The sequence below is a fragment of the Apis mellifera genome, linkage group LG7, assembly GCF_003254395.2.
Source record: "Apis mellifera strain DH4 linkage group LG7, Amel_HAv3.1, whole genome shotgun sequence".
NCBI lineage: Eukaryota > Metazoa > Arthropoda > Insecta > Hymenoptera > Apidae > Apis > Apis mellifera.
Window position 1 is genome coordinate 10,315,891 of NC_037644.1, and position 18,249 is coordinate 10,334,139.

An 18,249-nucleotide genomic window follows, 5' to 3' on the forward strand; every position below is an offset into this window, starting at 1 on the left:
ACCTCCCTTTCTCCAGGTGCTGAGGGAGATTACAGCCGCGAGGAACGAGCAGCTCACCGAGTTGGAAAACCTCTTCGGCCATTTGGACGAGCACAGAAGCCTGCAGGGTTACGAGGGCGAGAGATCGGCACGGTGAGTTTGCACGATTTTTCCTTTTTTTTTTTTTTTTTTTTATTGGAGAGTCCACGTGAGAATGGGGCGATTTGCGAATGGGGTGGCTGTAAATCACGCGGCCTGTAACGGGATTAAAATGAGTCAAATGGCGACGAAATGCCTCGATACGCGAACGTTCGCCCTCCTCCTCCTCCTCCTCCCGTCCCTCCACGTAATCGGATTGGCTTCGTTCAACGCGTTTTATTAGCGTTCCCTGTTTGCTCGATTGTTGATCGAACAGGCGCGAGCCATTTCGCGTCGAATCGTGCAGAAATTACCAGGTGATTTCTTCTCTCTCTCTCTCTCTCTCTCTCTTCTATTATTCAATTTATCTCTTCTTTTTTATCACACGTTCGAAACGCACGGGTGTAGGATTTATCGATAGCCTGTAGGAGGCTGGACTAGCGTGAAATTTCAATCCCTGAACGACTTTATTGGACTTCGTTGAAGATTGAATGTTAAGAATTTTGTCGCTTTGCTCCGGTGTATCGATCATCGAGTGATGGAAAGAGATGGAAGGAGTAGAAAAGAGAGGGTTGAATAAAGCGAATTGTGGGATGTCGTTACGTTGGGTGGTTAAAATTGACTGTGTGATTCTTCGAGAAATTTATCACACGAAAGAATTATTATTATATGAATTTATAAATCTTTTCTTCTCCAAGTGTTTCTCTTCGAGAATATTCTTACTCCTGGAATTATTTCGTTCCAAGAATAATTAAAAATATCCTTCGATATTCTAAACAATTATAAAATTATTATTCATTCATTCATTAGAAATAAAAAGGATTATCCGTAGCAAGAAAATAAATTAATCCAACATTCCCTGCTCATTTTCTGTCTCACGACGAGTGTATCGACGAGTATTAGTCGGCTCCGCGAAAGAGGAGAGAGATGATTGTGAAGGTGGTCGAGGAGAGGCGTCAGAGATCAAGTAGTCGGCTGGTTGAAAGCGGAGAGAATCAATCGCGCGGATTGAAGATTGATTAGGCGGTTGCATCGGCGTCCGAGAGATTTAGCTGGCGATGCAATTTCTTTGCATCGTGTCCGTGTCCTTTGTGCTCGCCTTCTGGGATCTTCGCCTTTCTGATCCTTCGTGCGCGCTGCATCAGGTCCCTTTTTTCCCCCTCCTCCTCCTCCTCCTCCTGTTGTCCCGCTGTTGTCGCCGTCGATACCGGATCTTACACACGTACGTGTACATATATATATATATATATATATATATATATATATATATATACACGTGTATATATAAAGCGTGCGGAGAACCACCGTTTCAATGGTGGTTTTGTAAAATAGTCGCCGAGACACGAATGCTCGACGACGAAATCGATGCGGGGACAAAAGCGGGAAAAAAGCCATCGGGATTCTTTCATTTTCGAAACGATACCCGGATCCTCCTCCGCCCTCCGCGCCAACTGTATCTGTTGGCGATTCTCTGGTGTTTCGTTTCTTTCGTGGATGAGAATAAAGGAATTGACAAAGTTGAATTTATATAATTTGAAAGATTAAATTTTAGAAAGATTAATTGACGATAACGTAATAATTTTTCGATTAATAATTGAATATTTGCAAGTTTTGAAAATCTGAAATTAATAGTATTTGATATAAATTTGAATTTAAAATTGTTTTGGAAATAAAAAGGAAATTTTTTTATCAGGATATATCGATAATATAATATTCCAAATGTTTAAATGTTTCGATAAAAGAAATTTATGTTGTAGAAACAAAGGATAAAATAATTTTTAACTTTGGAAAACGTGTAATCTCAACTTCTATATACCGTGACCAACGATATAATTCCACACTCGAACAAAAACCTCGACATTCTTCCAACCACGAACCACATACAACGTCCGCAGAAATAATATTCCTTACCCGTACTCCTAGAAGCCATAAAATGTCATAACGTATTTCGCCATGCAAGCCACATTCGACTCGTACTCTAGTTAATCGACTAAACAAAAGTTCATCCTTTAAAATCCTATAACTTCGACCACGAACGAAATATATATATATATATAAAGTATATATTTATCACATTTACTCAATACTTAAATAATTCTTCTCTTCCCTGTTCAATATTTTCTTCTTTTCTGAAACTTTACAGCATGCATTTTTGCAAATTTTGTTCGATAATCGTACGATATTTCAATTAATCCATGTAAAGATATTTTTTATAATATAACAGTATTAACATAATAATAATACACTTTTGGAAATTGTAAAGATCGATACAACAAATACAAATTTATTAATAAATTTCAGAAGTAAAGTCATCATAAATTTAAATTACCAAAAGATCGATTCCCAAAAGATGTCTTACAAATATAACACGAGTTAACATCCCATTGATAAAACACCTTCATCATTATATATATATCAGTATATATTTATCACATTTTACTCAATACTTAAATAATTCTCTTCTCTTCCCTGTTCAATATTTTCTTCTTTTCTGAAACTTTACAGCATGCATTTTTGCAAATTTTGTTCGATAATCGTACGATATTTCAATTAATCCATGTACAGATAATTTTTATAATATAACAGTATTAATATAATAATAATACACTTTTGGAAATTGTAAAGATCAGATACAACAAATACAAATTTATTAATAAATTTAAGAAGTAAAGTCATCATAAATTTAAATTACCAAAAGATCGATTCCCAAAAGATGTCTTACAAATATAACACGAGTTAACATCCCATTGATAAAACACCTTCATCATTGTTTCACGATCAGTAGCTGATCATCCCAACAATTATCCTATCTATTTATCAACGCGTGTCTCTCGCAAAATTCCAGGATAAAACACGCGAGCCGAAGCATCGTCGAAAGGCCAGCCAGCATTATCGTTCGTATCGTCCTCTTCCTCCTCCTCCTCCTCCTTCCCTCCCTCCCTCCCTCCTCGTGGTCGTGTAGTCGACGACCTCGTCGCCCGTTCTTCTCGAACGTGCGCATAAATCCCTTTATGGGTGTCGTGTCACGAATTCACTGCTTGTCGCCGATTTTATTGCCCGGCGGATTGCTCGTGGCTTGATGTTGTCGTGGCTTTTACGCCGGCGAATGGCCGGTATCGAAACTTCCGGCATTCCGTCTGATGGCGACACGGTACACACGAAAAAGAGAAACGTTGAAAGTGGACGGACGGACGGACGGATCCTTAGACGCCCGTCAAACGATATTATTACTTCGCTTCTTCCCTCTTCTTTCGTACGTGTTCGTTCGACGATAATGGAAAATATTTTCGATGGGTATCTTAATAAACAATGCTCGGAAATTTAAATTTTTTTGCTCCAACTCGAGGTTAGGTTAGGTTTTCGCGTTATGCGTTAAGAGATAGCTATTCGTGCGTTCGAATTTAAATTTTCCTCAAGCGAGCGTTTCAGATGTGCGTTTGAATTTAAATTTTACACAAACGAGGTTAGGTTTCCATTCAAGTTTTGTTTACAGACAGGTTATTTATTTCAATTCTTCCTTCGATGTTGGAAAATTGCTCCCGTTTTGAAGAAAATATTAAAATATTGTATTCGTGGATAATAAAGAGCATACTTTATTAATCTTTATATTCGTGGTGGAATTACATGAAAAATGTAAATAAACATTTAACGTAAAAGTCGAATTGAACTGCGTGTAAATAATACACGTTGGTCATACGATAGGGATAAACGATACCGCTATCCACAGATTTATTACCGGTAACACCTATAATATACATAATACATAAATACATAAATAATAAATATGGAGAGTTGAATCTATTATATTGTACGTAATCATCGTGTATAGCGTTACACGCTGAGAGACCTGTAAATCAATATTTTTGAAGTATATTCTATCCTTGTTAACCCGTTGTTACTTTGAAACAAACTGTCAATAGTAGAAAATCCACTTGTAGTTTAATTTTGTGCAAAATTAAAAAATTTCCAAATTCAAATAATTTGAGACAAACACTCGTTTTTAAATTATCATCTCTCATGAATTTCTCTCGTGTTCTACTCTTGCAATGTACAAATCATAGTGGAATACAGTATAAAAAATTATTTTAAATATAAGAATTAAATTTTCATTCTGGAAAAGATAATGAAAATTCGATCTTACTTTTGAAACGGTTTCTCTTATTTCGATCTGCGAAGAATGTCGATAAGAAAAGCGGATATCGCGGGTGCAAAGGGTTAATGCGCGCGCACCTCGACACGGCGGGACATTCGAAAGATTTACAGATCCGCGTGATTCGAGCCACTATCTCTTCCACCTGATAATTGTCGCGAATTAGTACTGTAAATCAGTCCGTTGACCCCCATTCTCCTCCCCACGTCCACCCGTCTCACTCTGCTCCCTCCCCCTTGTCCTTCTCTCCTGCCACCTTTCGATCCTTGGAGTAGCGTGATCGCTCCGCGTAAATAACAATTAAACGAAACCCATGGTGCATTAAGTCCGGACTTTCGCCGCCTTCGTTCGCCTTTCCCCTCCCCTCCCCTACCCCATGGATTATCGTGGAGAACATAAATTCCAATTACCCGCCCACGGCGCGCATAATGATCGATAATTAGCGCTGCCCGACGCCGCTTCTGTTTCCAGCTCTCCGTTTCACTTCCGTCTTCTCCGACTTCGAATTTTCTCCGTCGAATCTTTGTTGCCACCGATGTTGCCTCCGATTAGAGAGACAGGTTTCTGGGAGAAAGTCCATAGGATTTCGAATAATTGGAAGATTGGCCGGAGGAATGTCGGTGGAAGTTTGGTCGAGGTGAAAGTGGATAAGAGTTGATGAGGATCGTCGGTGGAGATTCAGGAATGCGAAGAGAAATATAAATAATAACGTACGGTAATATTTCGTGTAAATTTGCCGATCCATGCGATGGGAGAATTTATTTGAAAAAATTAATGTTTGTTTTTATCTTTTTTTTTTGTCTTTATCTTATTTCAAGAGATATTTCAAGCTTGCGAAATTTGACGAGAAGAAGAAAAATTTGATCTATTAAAAAGATACATATATACATATAATAAAAAAGATAGATGATCTTCAAATTACCAATTTAATAAATCGATTCATCAATTGAATCATTCCAATCAATAAAGGTCAAAAATGGTGGAATGTATAATATAGGTTGAAACCTATTATTTTAATATTAAATTAGACAGTGATATTCAATTACACATTCGTATTTAAATTTTATCAGAATGCTCGATCTTTCGAAAACTAATTCATATCGTATTATCGAAAGAAATAATATATTCGAAAAATAAATTTCTACACCCCGAGACGGGATATACATGAGCTTTCAAAAATATCAAAATCTTGGAGAATTATCTCTCACTTTATCTTCCGGTGCATCAGCTTCCGGGATACGAAAGTAGACTCTCGTGTTCGAGCCGTAATCGGGAAGATGGAAGATAGTCATAACGCCTTGGGGCGGCTAATAATTTTTGGAAAGCGATTCGTAACAGGGCAGATGAATGGATGATAATCGAAATGGAACAATAAATTTCTTTCAAATTAGCCGATCGGTCGCAGGTGTATTACAGGTGCGATACCTGTCGCCAAGAATGATCGTGCACATGGGGCAGGTGATCATCAGGGCGAGCGAAGAAAAGTTACCAAAGTGATCTAGAATCGATCTTGATGAGTTCTTCACGGGCTAATGCATCGATAACGAGGATCGACGCCTCGAATTCGGATTCCTCTTTCGAATCGACGATTATCGAATCGTCATCTCGTCTGCCCCCTTTTAACATACCTTGGATCCGTGATTAGCTATGCATCGAGACCTATATTTTTATTAAAATGTTTCGTTGTGTTCCCTTTGAAGAGGAATGATCCTCTTCAAAGAAAGATGAAGAGATTGGTAGAAATTGAAATTTGAAAGTTAAATTTAAACTGAAACGAGCCATCTGTTACATGAAATAATACTTATGTAAATATAATAATTCCAAATTCCGGAGTTAATTAAATAAACAATTTAAAAATTTCTGATTATTTTCTATTATTATTTTTTTCAATCTAGAAAAAAATAGCGGTAAAAATAGGTCCAAGTCTTTTTCATTTTTATGATTGTAAGAAATATTGCAATCCTAAGACCAGATGTACGAAATGTTCCCGAATCATGCGAGCAGTCTTCGAAAGCATATCACATTCACTCCAACAATACAAAAAGATTACATAAAACTTTCTCCAACACAAACGAACACCATTTCCGTATCTCACGTAATCTTTTCTGCCTTCTTAATGGCAATTATTCTCATACTCAAACGAATATCGTATATTTTGAAAAACTTTTTTCCAGGAACATTAAATTCCTCTTTTATAAAATAACTTTACTCAAAAAAAAAGCCCAATTCTTCCTAATCCAAATTCATTAAAAATTATTGAAAAATAGCAAACAGTAAAAAAAAATCACAAAAGGGAACAAATAAATAAAAATATAATATAAGAATTATATTTCTATAATATTTTATATTCTAATAATATTTCTTCTAAAATATCTCTGATTTCAAATCAATTACAATTCCATCTATTCCATCGCACTTTCCATTCTAAAAAAATTAAATTAAATTATCTCATAATTTTCTTAAATAGAAGTTTAAAAAGAAATATAGGAAATAAGTTGTTGTAAATAATATATTAATATTAGTGAATGGATATTCAATTAATTGTTTACCTAATCATGTTAGTAAAATAAAGTTATTAATAAAAATTCAATAATAAATTTTATTTAAAATATTAAATTTATTATTTATTAATTTATTATTATATAGAATTGTAATATAAAGAATTAGAATTGATATTACTAATCCAATTACACCTCCTAATTTATTAGGAATTGCTCGTAAAATAGAATATGCAAATAAGAAATATCATTCAGGTTTAATGTGTGTTGGAGTGTTTATTGGATTTGCAATTTTAAAATTATCTGGGTCTCCAAGATGATATGGAAATTGAAAATTAATAAATATAAAAATGAATAAGATAATATAAAATTCTAATAGATCTTTGATTGAAAAATAAGGATGAAAAGAAATTTTATAATTATTAAAATTTGATCCTAGAGGATTTGATGATCCAGTTAAATGTAAAGCAAATAAATGAAGAATTACTATAAATAAAATTACTAATAGTAAAATGAAATGTAATGAGAAGAATCGATTTAATGTAGCATTATTAATTAAAAATATAAAATCCACCTCAAATTCATAATACAATTGTATCACCAATATAAGGAATTGCTGATAAAAGATTAATAATAACTGTTGCTCCTCAGTAGGATATTTCCACTCAGTAGGATATTTATAATCATTTCCACATTATATATTTCATTACATGTATCGTAGTATTCAATCACTTAACACTTTTGAGAAACGATTAAAATACTAATCAATTAAACAACCTGAAGCATCGAACGATCGCAATTACAATTACAATTACAATTCTCCCGATAATCATCGCTGGGATTCGTTCCACGTATGTTCGTAGCGGCGAAACCGATTTAAATTTCCCTCGCCTCTCGCGAGCGCGGCGCAACCCTATCGCGATCGCAATATCGCGGAAATATCGTGGAATTTCATTCTCGGTATTACCCGAGAGCAAACAACAAGAGCGACGACGACGACGACGACGACGACGACGACAACGGCCACAAATCGAGAGACTCCGTACCGGGAGGCCAGCATTTTCCACCTGCCGTATTTCTACGATCCTCCCTCCCCTCTCTCCCTTCTCTCCCCCCAACAATTATTATTCTCCGCGGATCGCCTAGGTTATTGAGCAAGAGCAGGACTTCCGCCGTGGAATCAGATAGTTCCCTCCCCCTCCTCCTCCTCCCCCTTCCCCCGTGTTGCATGTGCGGCATCGTCGTGGAGATGCCCGCACACCTAGGAATCCGGGGGGGTTGATAGTGGCGGTGTCTACCCGTGTGATTCCTCCTCGTGCATACGGCTGTGTACGGATTACAAAGTGGATATTGGCCGAGGCTAACTGCAACGATCCCGTAGATTCGCGCCCGTCTTGCGGATTTAAAGCGACGCTCACATCGGCTCGCACGGTTTAATTGGGTTGAGGCAATAGAGGGAGGAGGGATGGGTGAATTGGTCGAAGAAAAATTGGTCGAATATGATCTTTGGCAGAGAATTCGAAATTGTGGAGAGTTGTATCGAAGAGTTTTCTTTTTTTTCTCTTTCAGAATTAAATCGTGAATATTGAGTGTACGATGATACTTTTTCTAATTGTGTATAATATATAGATTTGAACAAGAATTTTTTTATCAAAAATGGAAAGAAAATATTTGAAATATCGTATAAATATTAATTTAGAATTTAAAGAAATTCTTATGTAAAAAGATATGATGTATGTGTATATGATGTTTATGAAATTTTCTTTTTTTTCTCTTTCAGAATTAAATCGTGAATATTGAGTGTACGATGATACTTTTTGTAATTGTGTATAATATATAGATTTGAACAAGAATTTTTTTATCAAAAATGGAAAGAAAATATTTGAAATATCGTATAAATATTAATTTAGAATTTAAAGAAATTCTTCTTATGTAAAAAGATATGATGTATGTGTATATGATGTTTATGAAATTTTCTTTTTTTTCTCTTTCAGAATTAAATCGTGAATATTGAGTGTACGATTTATGATAATATTTTTTGTAATTGTATATAATATATAGATTTGAACAAAAATGATGAGAATTTTTTTATCAAAAATGGAAAGAAAATATTTGAAATATTGTATAAATATTAATTTAGAATTTAAAGAAATTCTTATTTAAAAAGATATGATATATGTGTATATGATGTTTATGAAATTTTCTTTTTTTTCTCTTTCAGAATTAAATCGTGAATATTGAGTGTACGATTTACGATGATACTTTTTGTAATTGTGTATAATATATAGATTTGAACAAGAATGATGAGAATTTTTTTATCAAAAATGGAAAGAAATATTTGAAAAATTGTATAAATATTAATTTAGAATTTAAAGAAAGAAATTCTTATGTAAAAAGCGTGTATATGATGTTTGAAATTTTATTATAAAGAGAAATGTCTTTAGGATTTTTCGATGGTATATCGTTTCTGGAAATAGGAGAATTTATATGAGAAAGCTTATAGATTTTTTTCGTGTTTCGATACGGCCTGTATGATAAATTTATTTAATTAAATCCGGAGGAGATAATCTTAATCTTATTTCCCAATGAAAATGTTCGAGATTTAATAATTGGCCAAGTTGATTCATTGCCCGGTCTTTAACCGTCCGTTGTTAATTCGGTATCTCGGTTATGGTATGCGCAATTAGTTGCACACAGTAGTGGCTACCACTTTAATGACTTACAGATAAAAATTTCCCTATGATAAACGCGTATCCAGGCTCGTGACTAAGATATGCAGATTTTATCATTCGATTGCCGTCACGGTGAATCTCTAATTACTCCTCGTGATTTCTGAAGGCGCCACGGCTCATCTCTCTTCCACTCCTTCATCCTCCATAAATTAACCGTACAATTTTTTTCCACCTATCCACGAATCGAGTTTTATCCTCTAACTTTAAACGTTGCAACGCTTCGTGTTCCCTATACATAATTCAAAATACCCGCCAAAGAAGAGAAACCACCGCTCTCTCTCTCTCTCTTTCTCAATCGATAAAACAGACATTCCTCCATTTGCAGTAAAATGAAAGAACGCTCGATCAAGATTATAACTGAATAAACTTTCCTTCGAGAAATCGTAAAAATTGGAAGGATCCCGTCACAGGAGGTTTAGCAAGAGAGGAAGAAAGTTAGAAAGAGCTAGAGTTCCATTGGAAGCTAGAAGAAGATTCGATGGAAATTGGCAATTATCGCAACCCATAACTAAACACCCCTATCGAGACATAAGGTGTGCACGATAGACCCTAGATAGGGTCGGAGTGCAAGGTAATTACGAAATAATTAGAAATTAAAAATCGAAATGCATCGATGCCCCTCCCTCTTTATCCCATCCTATTTCCCGGCTTAGAAAGCTGTATACCTATTTCTATCCAAAGCCCATTTCTTTATTACTTCCTCCTTCTTCCTCCTCCCCGTCTCCCACCCTCGTGCTCCTCGTCGCGCTTCCTCGTACGTCCTGCATCACGATCATTTCGTTGCAGTTTAAGCGCATCGTCAGCTGGCGAATTGCATTTCTGCAAGGATGGCCCCGTATATGCGTTCGGTTAACGAACATGACGTCTCTTCCTCCTGTATTCTCCTCCTCTTTCTTTTCCTACTACATATGTTGGATTTTTTTTTTTTGAATTTGTCGATCTCTTTATATTACGACGAAAAAACGTGGAGGAAGAATGTTGGATTGGCGGAAACGAGCCAACTAAAGTATCGCGAAGCAGATGACTCTATTTGTCGGTCCTGTATGCTTTGTTGCATTTCCATGAACGTGTATTACGTGAAATTAGATTTTTGGAGTCTGATGGAAGAATTAGGACATTTTCTATTTACATTTTATCTAGGAGAAAATTATTTTTATTTATTAAAAAATTTAAGATTTGATGGGAAAGTAATCAAATCGTATTGTTATTATTATTTTTTAAATAAAATTTGAAATGGAATCATGAAAAGTACGAACATAATTCTATCTTTATATAAGAATATGAAGGGAGTATTTAATAAATAAATTTAAGAAATATTATTTTTTATAACGCGATCGAATGATGCATCGCTTTTTTTAAAAAAAGAATATCTTTATAGGAGAATTGTAAATAACGATGTGTAATGAAGAACGGTCGTAAAACGTGAAAAATAAGTAATAATGTAAATAGTCCTATAATTTGTATGCAATTAAGAAGGGGTCGCGAACGCAGGTGCATCTGATCGTGGAATTTTCACACGAGAATGAAAGGTAACTCCGCGCTTATGAATCTTATCAAAGCAATCACGTTCACTATTATTCCACCATTTCTCCTTTTATTTGCATAACCTACGAAATAATCTGATATACATCCTAACCTCGTAAAAATTTTAAATTGATCATTATTCTCTTATATGGGATGTTAATGATAATGCTGCTTTATAGGGAAGTCTATGTACTTACTTTTAAAAATGGAATTATTAGTACCTTTTTCTAATTATTATTTTTACAATTAACTAATGATATTTCAATCAGTAAAGTTCAAAATCATCGAATCATTGAAAATTTCATATATCAATAAAATTCATTATCAAGAAATAATTATAAACATTCCCGATTGAATTCCATTTAAACAAAGAAATTTTTCATTCTTATTCTCCATATTCCTGTTCCAAAGAAGGATTAATCAACGTCGATTCGAAAGCAACAACGTCCACCAAGACGATTATTTTTCAATTTTATTATTATTCCACTTTAGAAAAATATAAAAAAGAAATTCGCGTTTCAATTTCCTCCAAAGTAATATTCCAAAGAAGGAATCGTCCACGATCAATCATCATCACCGCCAATATCGAAAGCAGCAACAACAGCGAGATTCACGCTCTAGACCAGTGATTTCTAATTCTATTCTTTCGAGGGGAAAAAAAAAAATTCCATTTTCCCTTCCATTCCAGTTCAGTGAAACAAAGAAATCCACGTTTCCATACCTGTTCCAAAGAAGGAATCATCATCCACCGATTAATCACCGCGGTTAATGTCGAGACCGGCAGCAACAACGCATTCGCCGCTAAGAAATAATTAAAAAAAAAAAAATGTTAGGAGGGATAGAAGAAGAAAGCACACGTGCACCCGTGAATTCCCAGTGACTAATCGGCGCACACCTATAAAAGGAGACCGAGCCACAGGTATATTTATCCATGGCGTTTCCACGTGGGAAAGAAATCGTTCTTCCTCGGTTCGAGTAACGCCCAAGGAACTGGTTTCCACGTTTCGTCTCCCTCTTCCACTTCTTCTCGCTCCCCCTCGCCGGGCGAATCCTCCTCTTCCTCCATCCACCAACCGCTTCCATCCTCCTCCTATCCACGACCACACCGGGCCTCGAACAGTTTTACGAGTTTCTAATGAGAAGGGGGTTACAGCACCGTGGAGAAACGACGCGTAATTTTCTCTCTCGCGCACTCTCTCTAGGATCCTTTTTACGGAACCGCCTCTCCTCCTGTTTTTTCGTTTCTTTCGTTGCAATAATAAAATTCGCATCGAATTGGACGTTTTCGGATATCGACAAGAATAATCGAGGCTTCGATCGATTAGTTTTATGCAGATCGATGTAATTGGATAATTAAAAGGTTTTTTTGGAGGGATTTAAAAGGACAAGTTAAATAATAGAGAGAGAAAGAGAGAGGTTGATTTTTTAATCGATGCGAAAACCAGTTTCCTCGAACGAGATGGAAGGAGGATGGATTTTGAAAAAAAGGGGAGAAGATGTAAATGATAAAGTAGAAGTCGAATGTGCGTGATTAAGCAAATTTCATCGCGTGTTCTTACGATTATATTGTACGAAATGCATATTAGTTTTTTTTTTATACACGTAGTTGCTAAATGATAGGTACAACTTTTAAGAACATTACAAGTATGAAGAATTTAATTCTAAGTTAATTTATTCATAGCCGTAGAAGAAAATAACTCAAATTCAAGCTTTGAGAATGCTCTTCTCCTAGTAGTTTTCAAATGATAATTATAAATTATCATCAAATGTCATTTATGTGATAGGTAAAAGATCTGCACATATATGATTAAAATATTACACATTTATTCAAAATTACTCTTCTCCCAACAGTTCTTCTTCCAACTATAATCTAATCGTTAGAATTAAATGCCCACATTTCTGACATCATCACTGTTTCTTGCAATCATCATCATTAACACAAATATTTGAAATAATTAATTCCCATATAAAAGTCCGTGTAATGACGAAACAATATACACTCGAACGCGCTTCGCCTCGATCGAGCATCGCCATGTTTGACACCGCTACCGACATCTATGCGCCTCGAAGATTACGCAAAAATAACGGAAGGTAGCTGGAGAGAACGCGAAAAGAAAACACTTGTCGCCAGCACGACAAATATGTTTCGCGTTGGCGGTGCATTGAATGCATAAAATATGAAGAATTCTTTTTTTTTTTTTTCCCTTCCTTTCCCTCTTTCTCATCCACCCATCTAGCTAGAACAATGTTTCTCCTGCTTAAATTACGATCCTTCTCGAGGATTGCCCACGTCTTCTACACACGTTGCCAACGTAAATATTACGAAACGACGTTCTAAACGTTCGCAAACGTTCGCCGTGCTGAATTTCAAAAGCGACTTTTCGAAAAACGTTTCCGATTCGAATACATTTCGTATACATCCGGGTATATACGCGCGGATTGTTCCTTTTTTTTTTTTTTTGATGAGAAGAGAGAATTCCATCCGCGAGAATGGTACATCTGCCCGCTCGCTATTTCTAAACATCGCGTATCTCTTCGATTTGCCGATTTCACGTTGGCTGAACGTTTATACGTACGCCCACGTGTGTGCGAACATCTCCATCCGTTGCGTGCCCGCGCGCCATTCAATTTGTTACCAACCTCTATTTTAGCTACGAGCCTACTCACCCAACGTGGCTCGAAGTAAGCATGGAAAGAGGACTCGACGAGATGCGTTTCTTCTTTTGTTCGAAAGAAACATAGTATGGGATAACGATTTTGATGATATTATTGGCTGGTGATATTAGATACAAGTAGAATTTTGATTATTTAAATTAATTGAAAATTTGAGAATACTTAAAAATTAATTAGAGATTAAATTAAATACGTATTTAATAAGGAAATTTATCGAGATAAATATTCGATAATGGAAAATGAATGATCAAATTTGGATATTCTATTATTTATAATGTTCGTGTGCATAGAATATGTAATTATGATATAATATAAGATTATATATATATTGCTTAAGTGTTATTTAAATTGTAAATCTAAGAAATTAAATTTTAATCTTCGGGAATTGTTCGATATTCCGTTTTAACAATCTTGCATTAAAATTATAGGACAGATGATCTTTACAATCACAGCAATTTGAAATTTCACATCTGAGAAACTTGAACGAAGTTTTTCCAAAAATGTGTGAAATTACATGCTTCGACACTGAATGTGAGAAAGCAATCTAAGATGTTTCCTCGATCATGAATATTGAATTTGCTATAGAGATTTTTATTTCGAGGTACGATGTTGGTTTTATTGAAGATCGTAACCTCGTAATAAATTTTATTGCTTTTACGATGTAGCAACAGCGTTTATAATAATTCACAGCAACATGTATCGAGGCAGGAAAATGATTTGATGGATGGATAGAAATAGTGACTTTCTTGAATAATAATAATGGGGAATAAGATTAATTATATGGTATTCTTGGTATTCTTTTTTTCTTACGTGCAAAATGATGTAAAACGAATGTCTAAACATTTTTTCAATTTTAAAAATTTCCTAACAATCTAATTAACATAAAGATACTTCATTCACTATTTTACACAGCAATATGGAAATAACTATTTTAAGATATTCAAATCGTTCTTGGAATAATAATTTTAAAGATAATTCCTTTAAAATATATAATCTGAAAAAAGAAATAATAATTTATATTATCACATAAATTATTAGTAATTAAATTATAAAGTTTATAAAGATAGAAATATTGTTGGAAAAATTTTTAAAATATGTGCATAATCCTCGTGGCTGAGAATGGAATAGAAAAATGTAATTGTCTGTACAACATTCGAGCTAATTACTTTAACTAGTAATAACGTTGCAATTAATGATAAAAAATTCTTGCTATCGTTCTATATTTATCTCTGCGCATCAATTTGTTGTCCTTTACTTCTTGTCATGCATCGTTTAGCAAATTATAGTGCAGTAAAGATATAACGTGCGATATGTGGCAAACAACTTGTTATTACATAACTTATTATTATATAAATTAGAAAATTATGAAAAGAACGCCTTCCACCAATTTTTGCAGATTTTCTGTCCTTTCTATCCTTTCTTAAATTTACCTCTTTTCTTTTTATCGCAGACACATCATTTAATATTTACATTCTGTCAAATCATTGATAGTAATTGGAATATTTTATAAAAATTCATATTAGAATCCTTGGCTACAATAATTTTAATTATCTCGTCCGTCTGATACAAATTTTAAATATTCAATTTCAAAATTTAAAATGAATATGAATATGGGGAAAAAAAATTGTTTGCAAGAAGAAATTTTTCTTCTTAAAGAATTATATGCAAATGTTATTTCAAACGTTATCGAATTAGATGGAGAAAATTATTTGCAAGTTGGACAAAATTATATACATTTAAACTTGGATCTTAAACACGGTTGAATTAATCACATGTCAAAATAAAAAGATATTGCTGTTTAAAAATGAGCTTATTAAATGCAACGGGGGGACCTACTTTCCCTCTTTTATCGTCCTTCGCATTTCGAAACTTTGCATAACGCTATTAATACACTTTCAGTGCCGATCCCAATCGCACGTTAAAATTAAAAAAAATTCTTCCTACTTGACAAACTGAGGCTCGTTTACAATTTAAACAATCAGACGATGTTAATCAATCTATTTCGAGTAATTAATTCCACGTGCGTTAAATTAAAAAAATTCGATTCAATCTTCCATGTTGGGTTAAATGAACGAATAAATTAAACAACTTTCCATAACCGTATTAAAATAACATATTTCAATTTCGTTCAATTCAATTTTCTCTGCAGATCCGCATTCTTTTTTCGTTTTTGTTATATTAATAGTCGAAGTTTCAAAAATTGGGCGAATTCGAAAATTCCAAGAAATTAGGAAATCAATCGAATCGATCGAAAAAGAAAAAAAGAAAAGGAACCATCGATCGACCCAATAATCGAAACATCATCGCTAATTCACGGAAACCGGTTAACCGCTGGTTACGCGCCACTACTTTTCGAAGGAACACAATGCAATTTCATTCGATGGATAATCGGACAACCTCTTATTCGAGCGCGTGCTATGCAATCATTCGATTAAAATTACAACATCGATGCAGAGGCAGATGCAAGATATCGCGATTTCGAATACACGAAATGCAGTTTGTCTTTTCGGCCCAAAACCACGTATACGCACGCCATATAATGATCGATGATGATCGATATCGTGCGAATCTTTTTTTTCGTGCTACTTCGTATCGTTTAAAAAATATTCTTAACGCGTGAATAATATCAATATCTAAGTTTTCCATTTTTTCCCTTGTTGCAACTTAAATAGAATTAACAAATGGATTAACTGTGGAATGAAGTATTATTCATTGCAATAATGAAATATTTTCAAGTTATTGATACATCAATATTTTTATCGATAATAAATCTTGTTATAAATTGAGTTGAATAAATTATAAATAAATTACGATCTGTCCAAATCTATGTTGAATTGACAATTGAAAAAGAGAGAAATTTTTATTATCCTTAATTACTTTTTAAAAATAAAACCCTCGTGGAAAAATCCAATTCGAAAATAAAACTGGAAGAATAATTTAGAGAAATTGAAAGAATTTATACGATCCTATTAACCAGTGGTATCACTTTCGAAGTGATCGTACACGTGAAAATAAATCACCTCAGGGGATGAGCAGGATGAAGATGAAGAAATTTAAAAAAATTAATACACCATCTTCGGACCGAGATCATCTTTCCCGATGCTTGTGGTTGAACGATTGTTGAAACGAGTTAATTATAGTCAAAGTAAACGTATGCCATCGTATCGTGATAAAAGCTGTGCACGTGAACATTGTTGCTTATTAATTGGTGGCTAATAACACGGTAGCAAGGATGATGGCGCGAGACGCCATTTCGGAAGCGTTTCATTTTGCAATATAACAGGCAAACCACTTTCATTTGCCTCACTCTCGACCCGTTATTTACTCAATACATCGTGTATCTTCGCCGGCTATCTCTCGTTACGTGTACATCGCTAACAACCGATCCACGATAGCCACACCTAAAATTTAGAAGTTAATGGCTGTCCAACCGCTTCAACGATCTATTGCAAAGTATCCAGTAATCGCCGTGTTACGTTTCATTACGAGGATACGTTCCACGAAACACTTGTTGTTCCAATGTATTTTCAAGAAATACATTTTGTACAGTGACGGACAAAAGTAAGCTGGCAAAATTTTCACTTTCACAGGACTAACGGAATATAGAAGTTTTCTTGATTAGTTTTCTTCTCGTTAAGATGTAATTTTTGAAAATTTTAATCTGTCGTTTAATTAGAAAAGAAAATGCAAATGGAAGAATTTTCATTCTTGAAGAAAGATTCATCCAATTTTGTATATTGAAATATAAAAATATCGTATCGATATCACATTACATTATTATTAATGATATTCAATTAAAATAATGAATACAAATCACACTCGTCAATTTTTATTATTCGAATTCGAAAGAAATTGAAGTTACGAAAAAATATCCATTAATATTCATTATGAAGCATTTTTCTGCATAAAAATATCGATAAATACAAATAAAATTACCCTCATCTCGAGTAACATATTGACATATTAATTTACTACCCTTTTAATTACATTTTTATATATTTTCCCTCGATTCATCTTAGTCCATAAGTTCATAGGAACACACCTGCTCACACACACACACACACACATAAATACGTACTTTCGATATCGAGAATTTCTTGTATCGATCGTGAGGTATATCGTTCGATAAGCGATGGCAATTAAGATTATTTAAGATCGTCCATGTAAGAGGCATACAATCGAAGGTTAAATTACATAGAATTAAATATTTCTTTCTAATTACGCGCATGTTTAAGATAACTCCGACGGATACTAATTCGATGATCATTTCTTGCTCGTCATATGGCTATTATTATTCCGTTGTCATAAATGTATCATCTCGAGGGCAATTCATATTTCTGCGAAGTGATCGATTTAATTTTATTCGAGGAGAAGGAGAGAGAATCAGAGCTCTTTTTCAAAACGCGTTACAGGAATCATTATGCAAAGTGAGAAATTGACTCGTTTTCAAGATGTGACTTTTCCTTTTTAATAGAAGCGTTGAAATATTTTTGATTCATTTTTCAAGAATTTATTTCTTCTATAATTTTTATAATAATTATTCGAGACTTCCATG

General features: G+C 34.3%; 1 protein-coding gene across 1 annotated transcript in view; it reads left to right on the plus strand.

Annotated features, from left to right (window-relative positions):
• LOC725329 (UPF0489 protein C5orf22 homolog) overlaps positions 1 to 18,249 on the plus strand; it is a 788,097-nt gene that overhangs the window by 656,522 nt on the left and 113,326 nt on the right. The window contains exon 6 of the mRNA XM_001121189.5: positions 17 to 132. Within this exon, the coding sequence (XP_001121189.3) occupies positions 17 to 132 (116 nt within the window). The remainder of the gene's footprint in view (positions 1 to 16; positions 133 to 18,249) is intronic.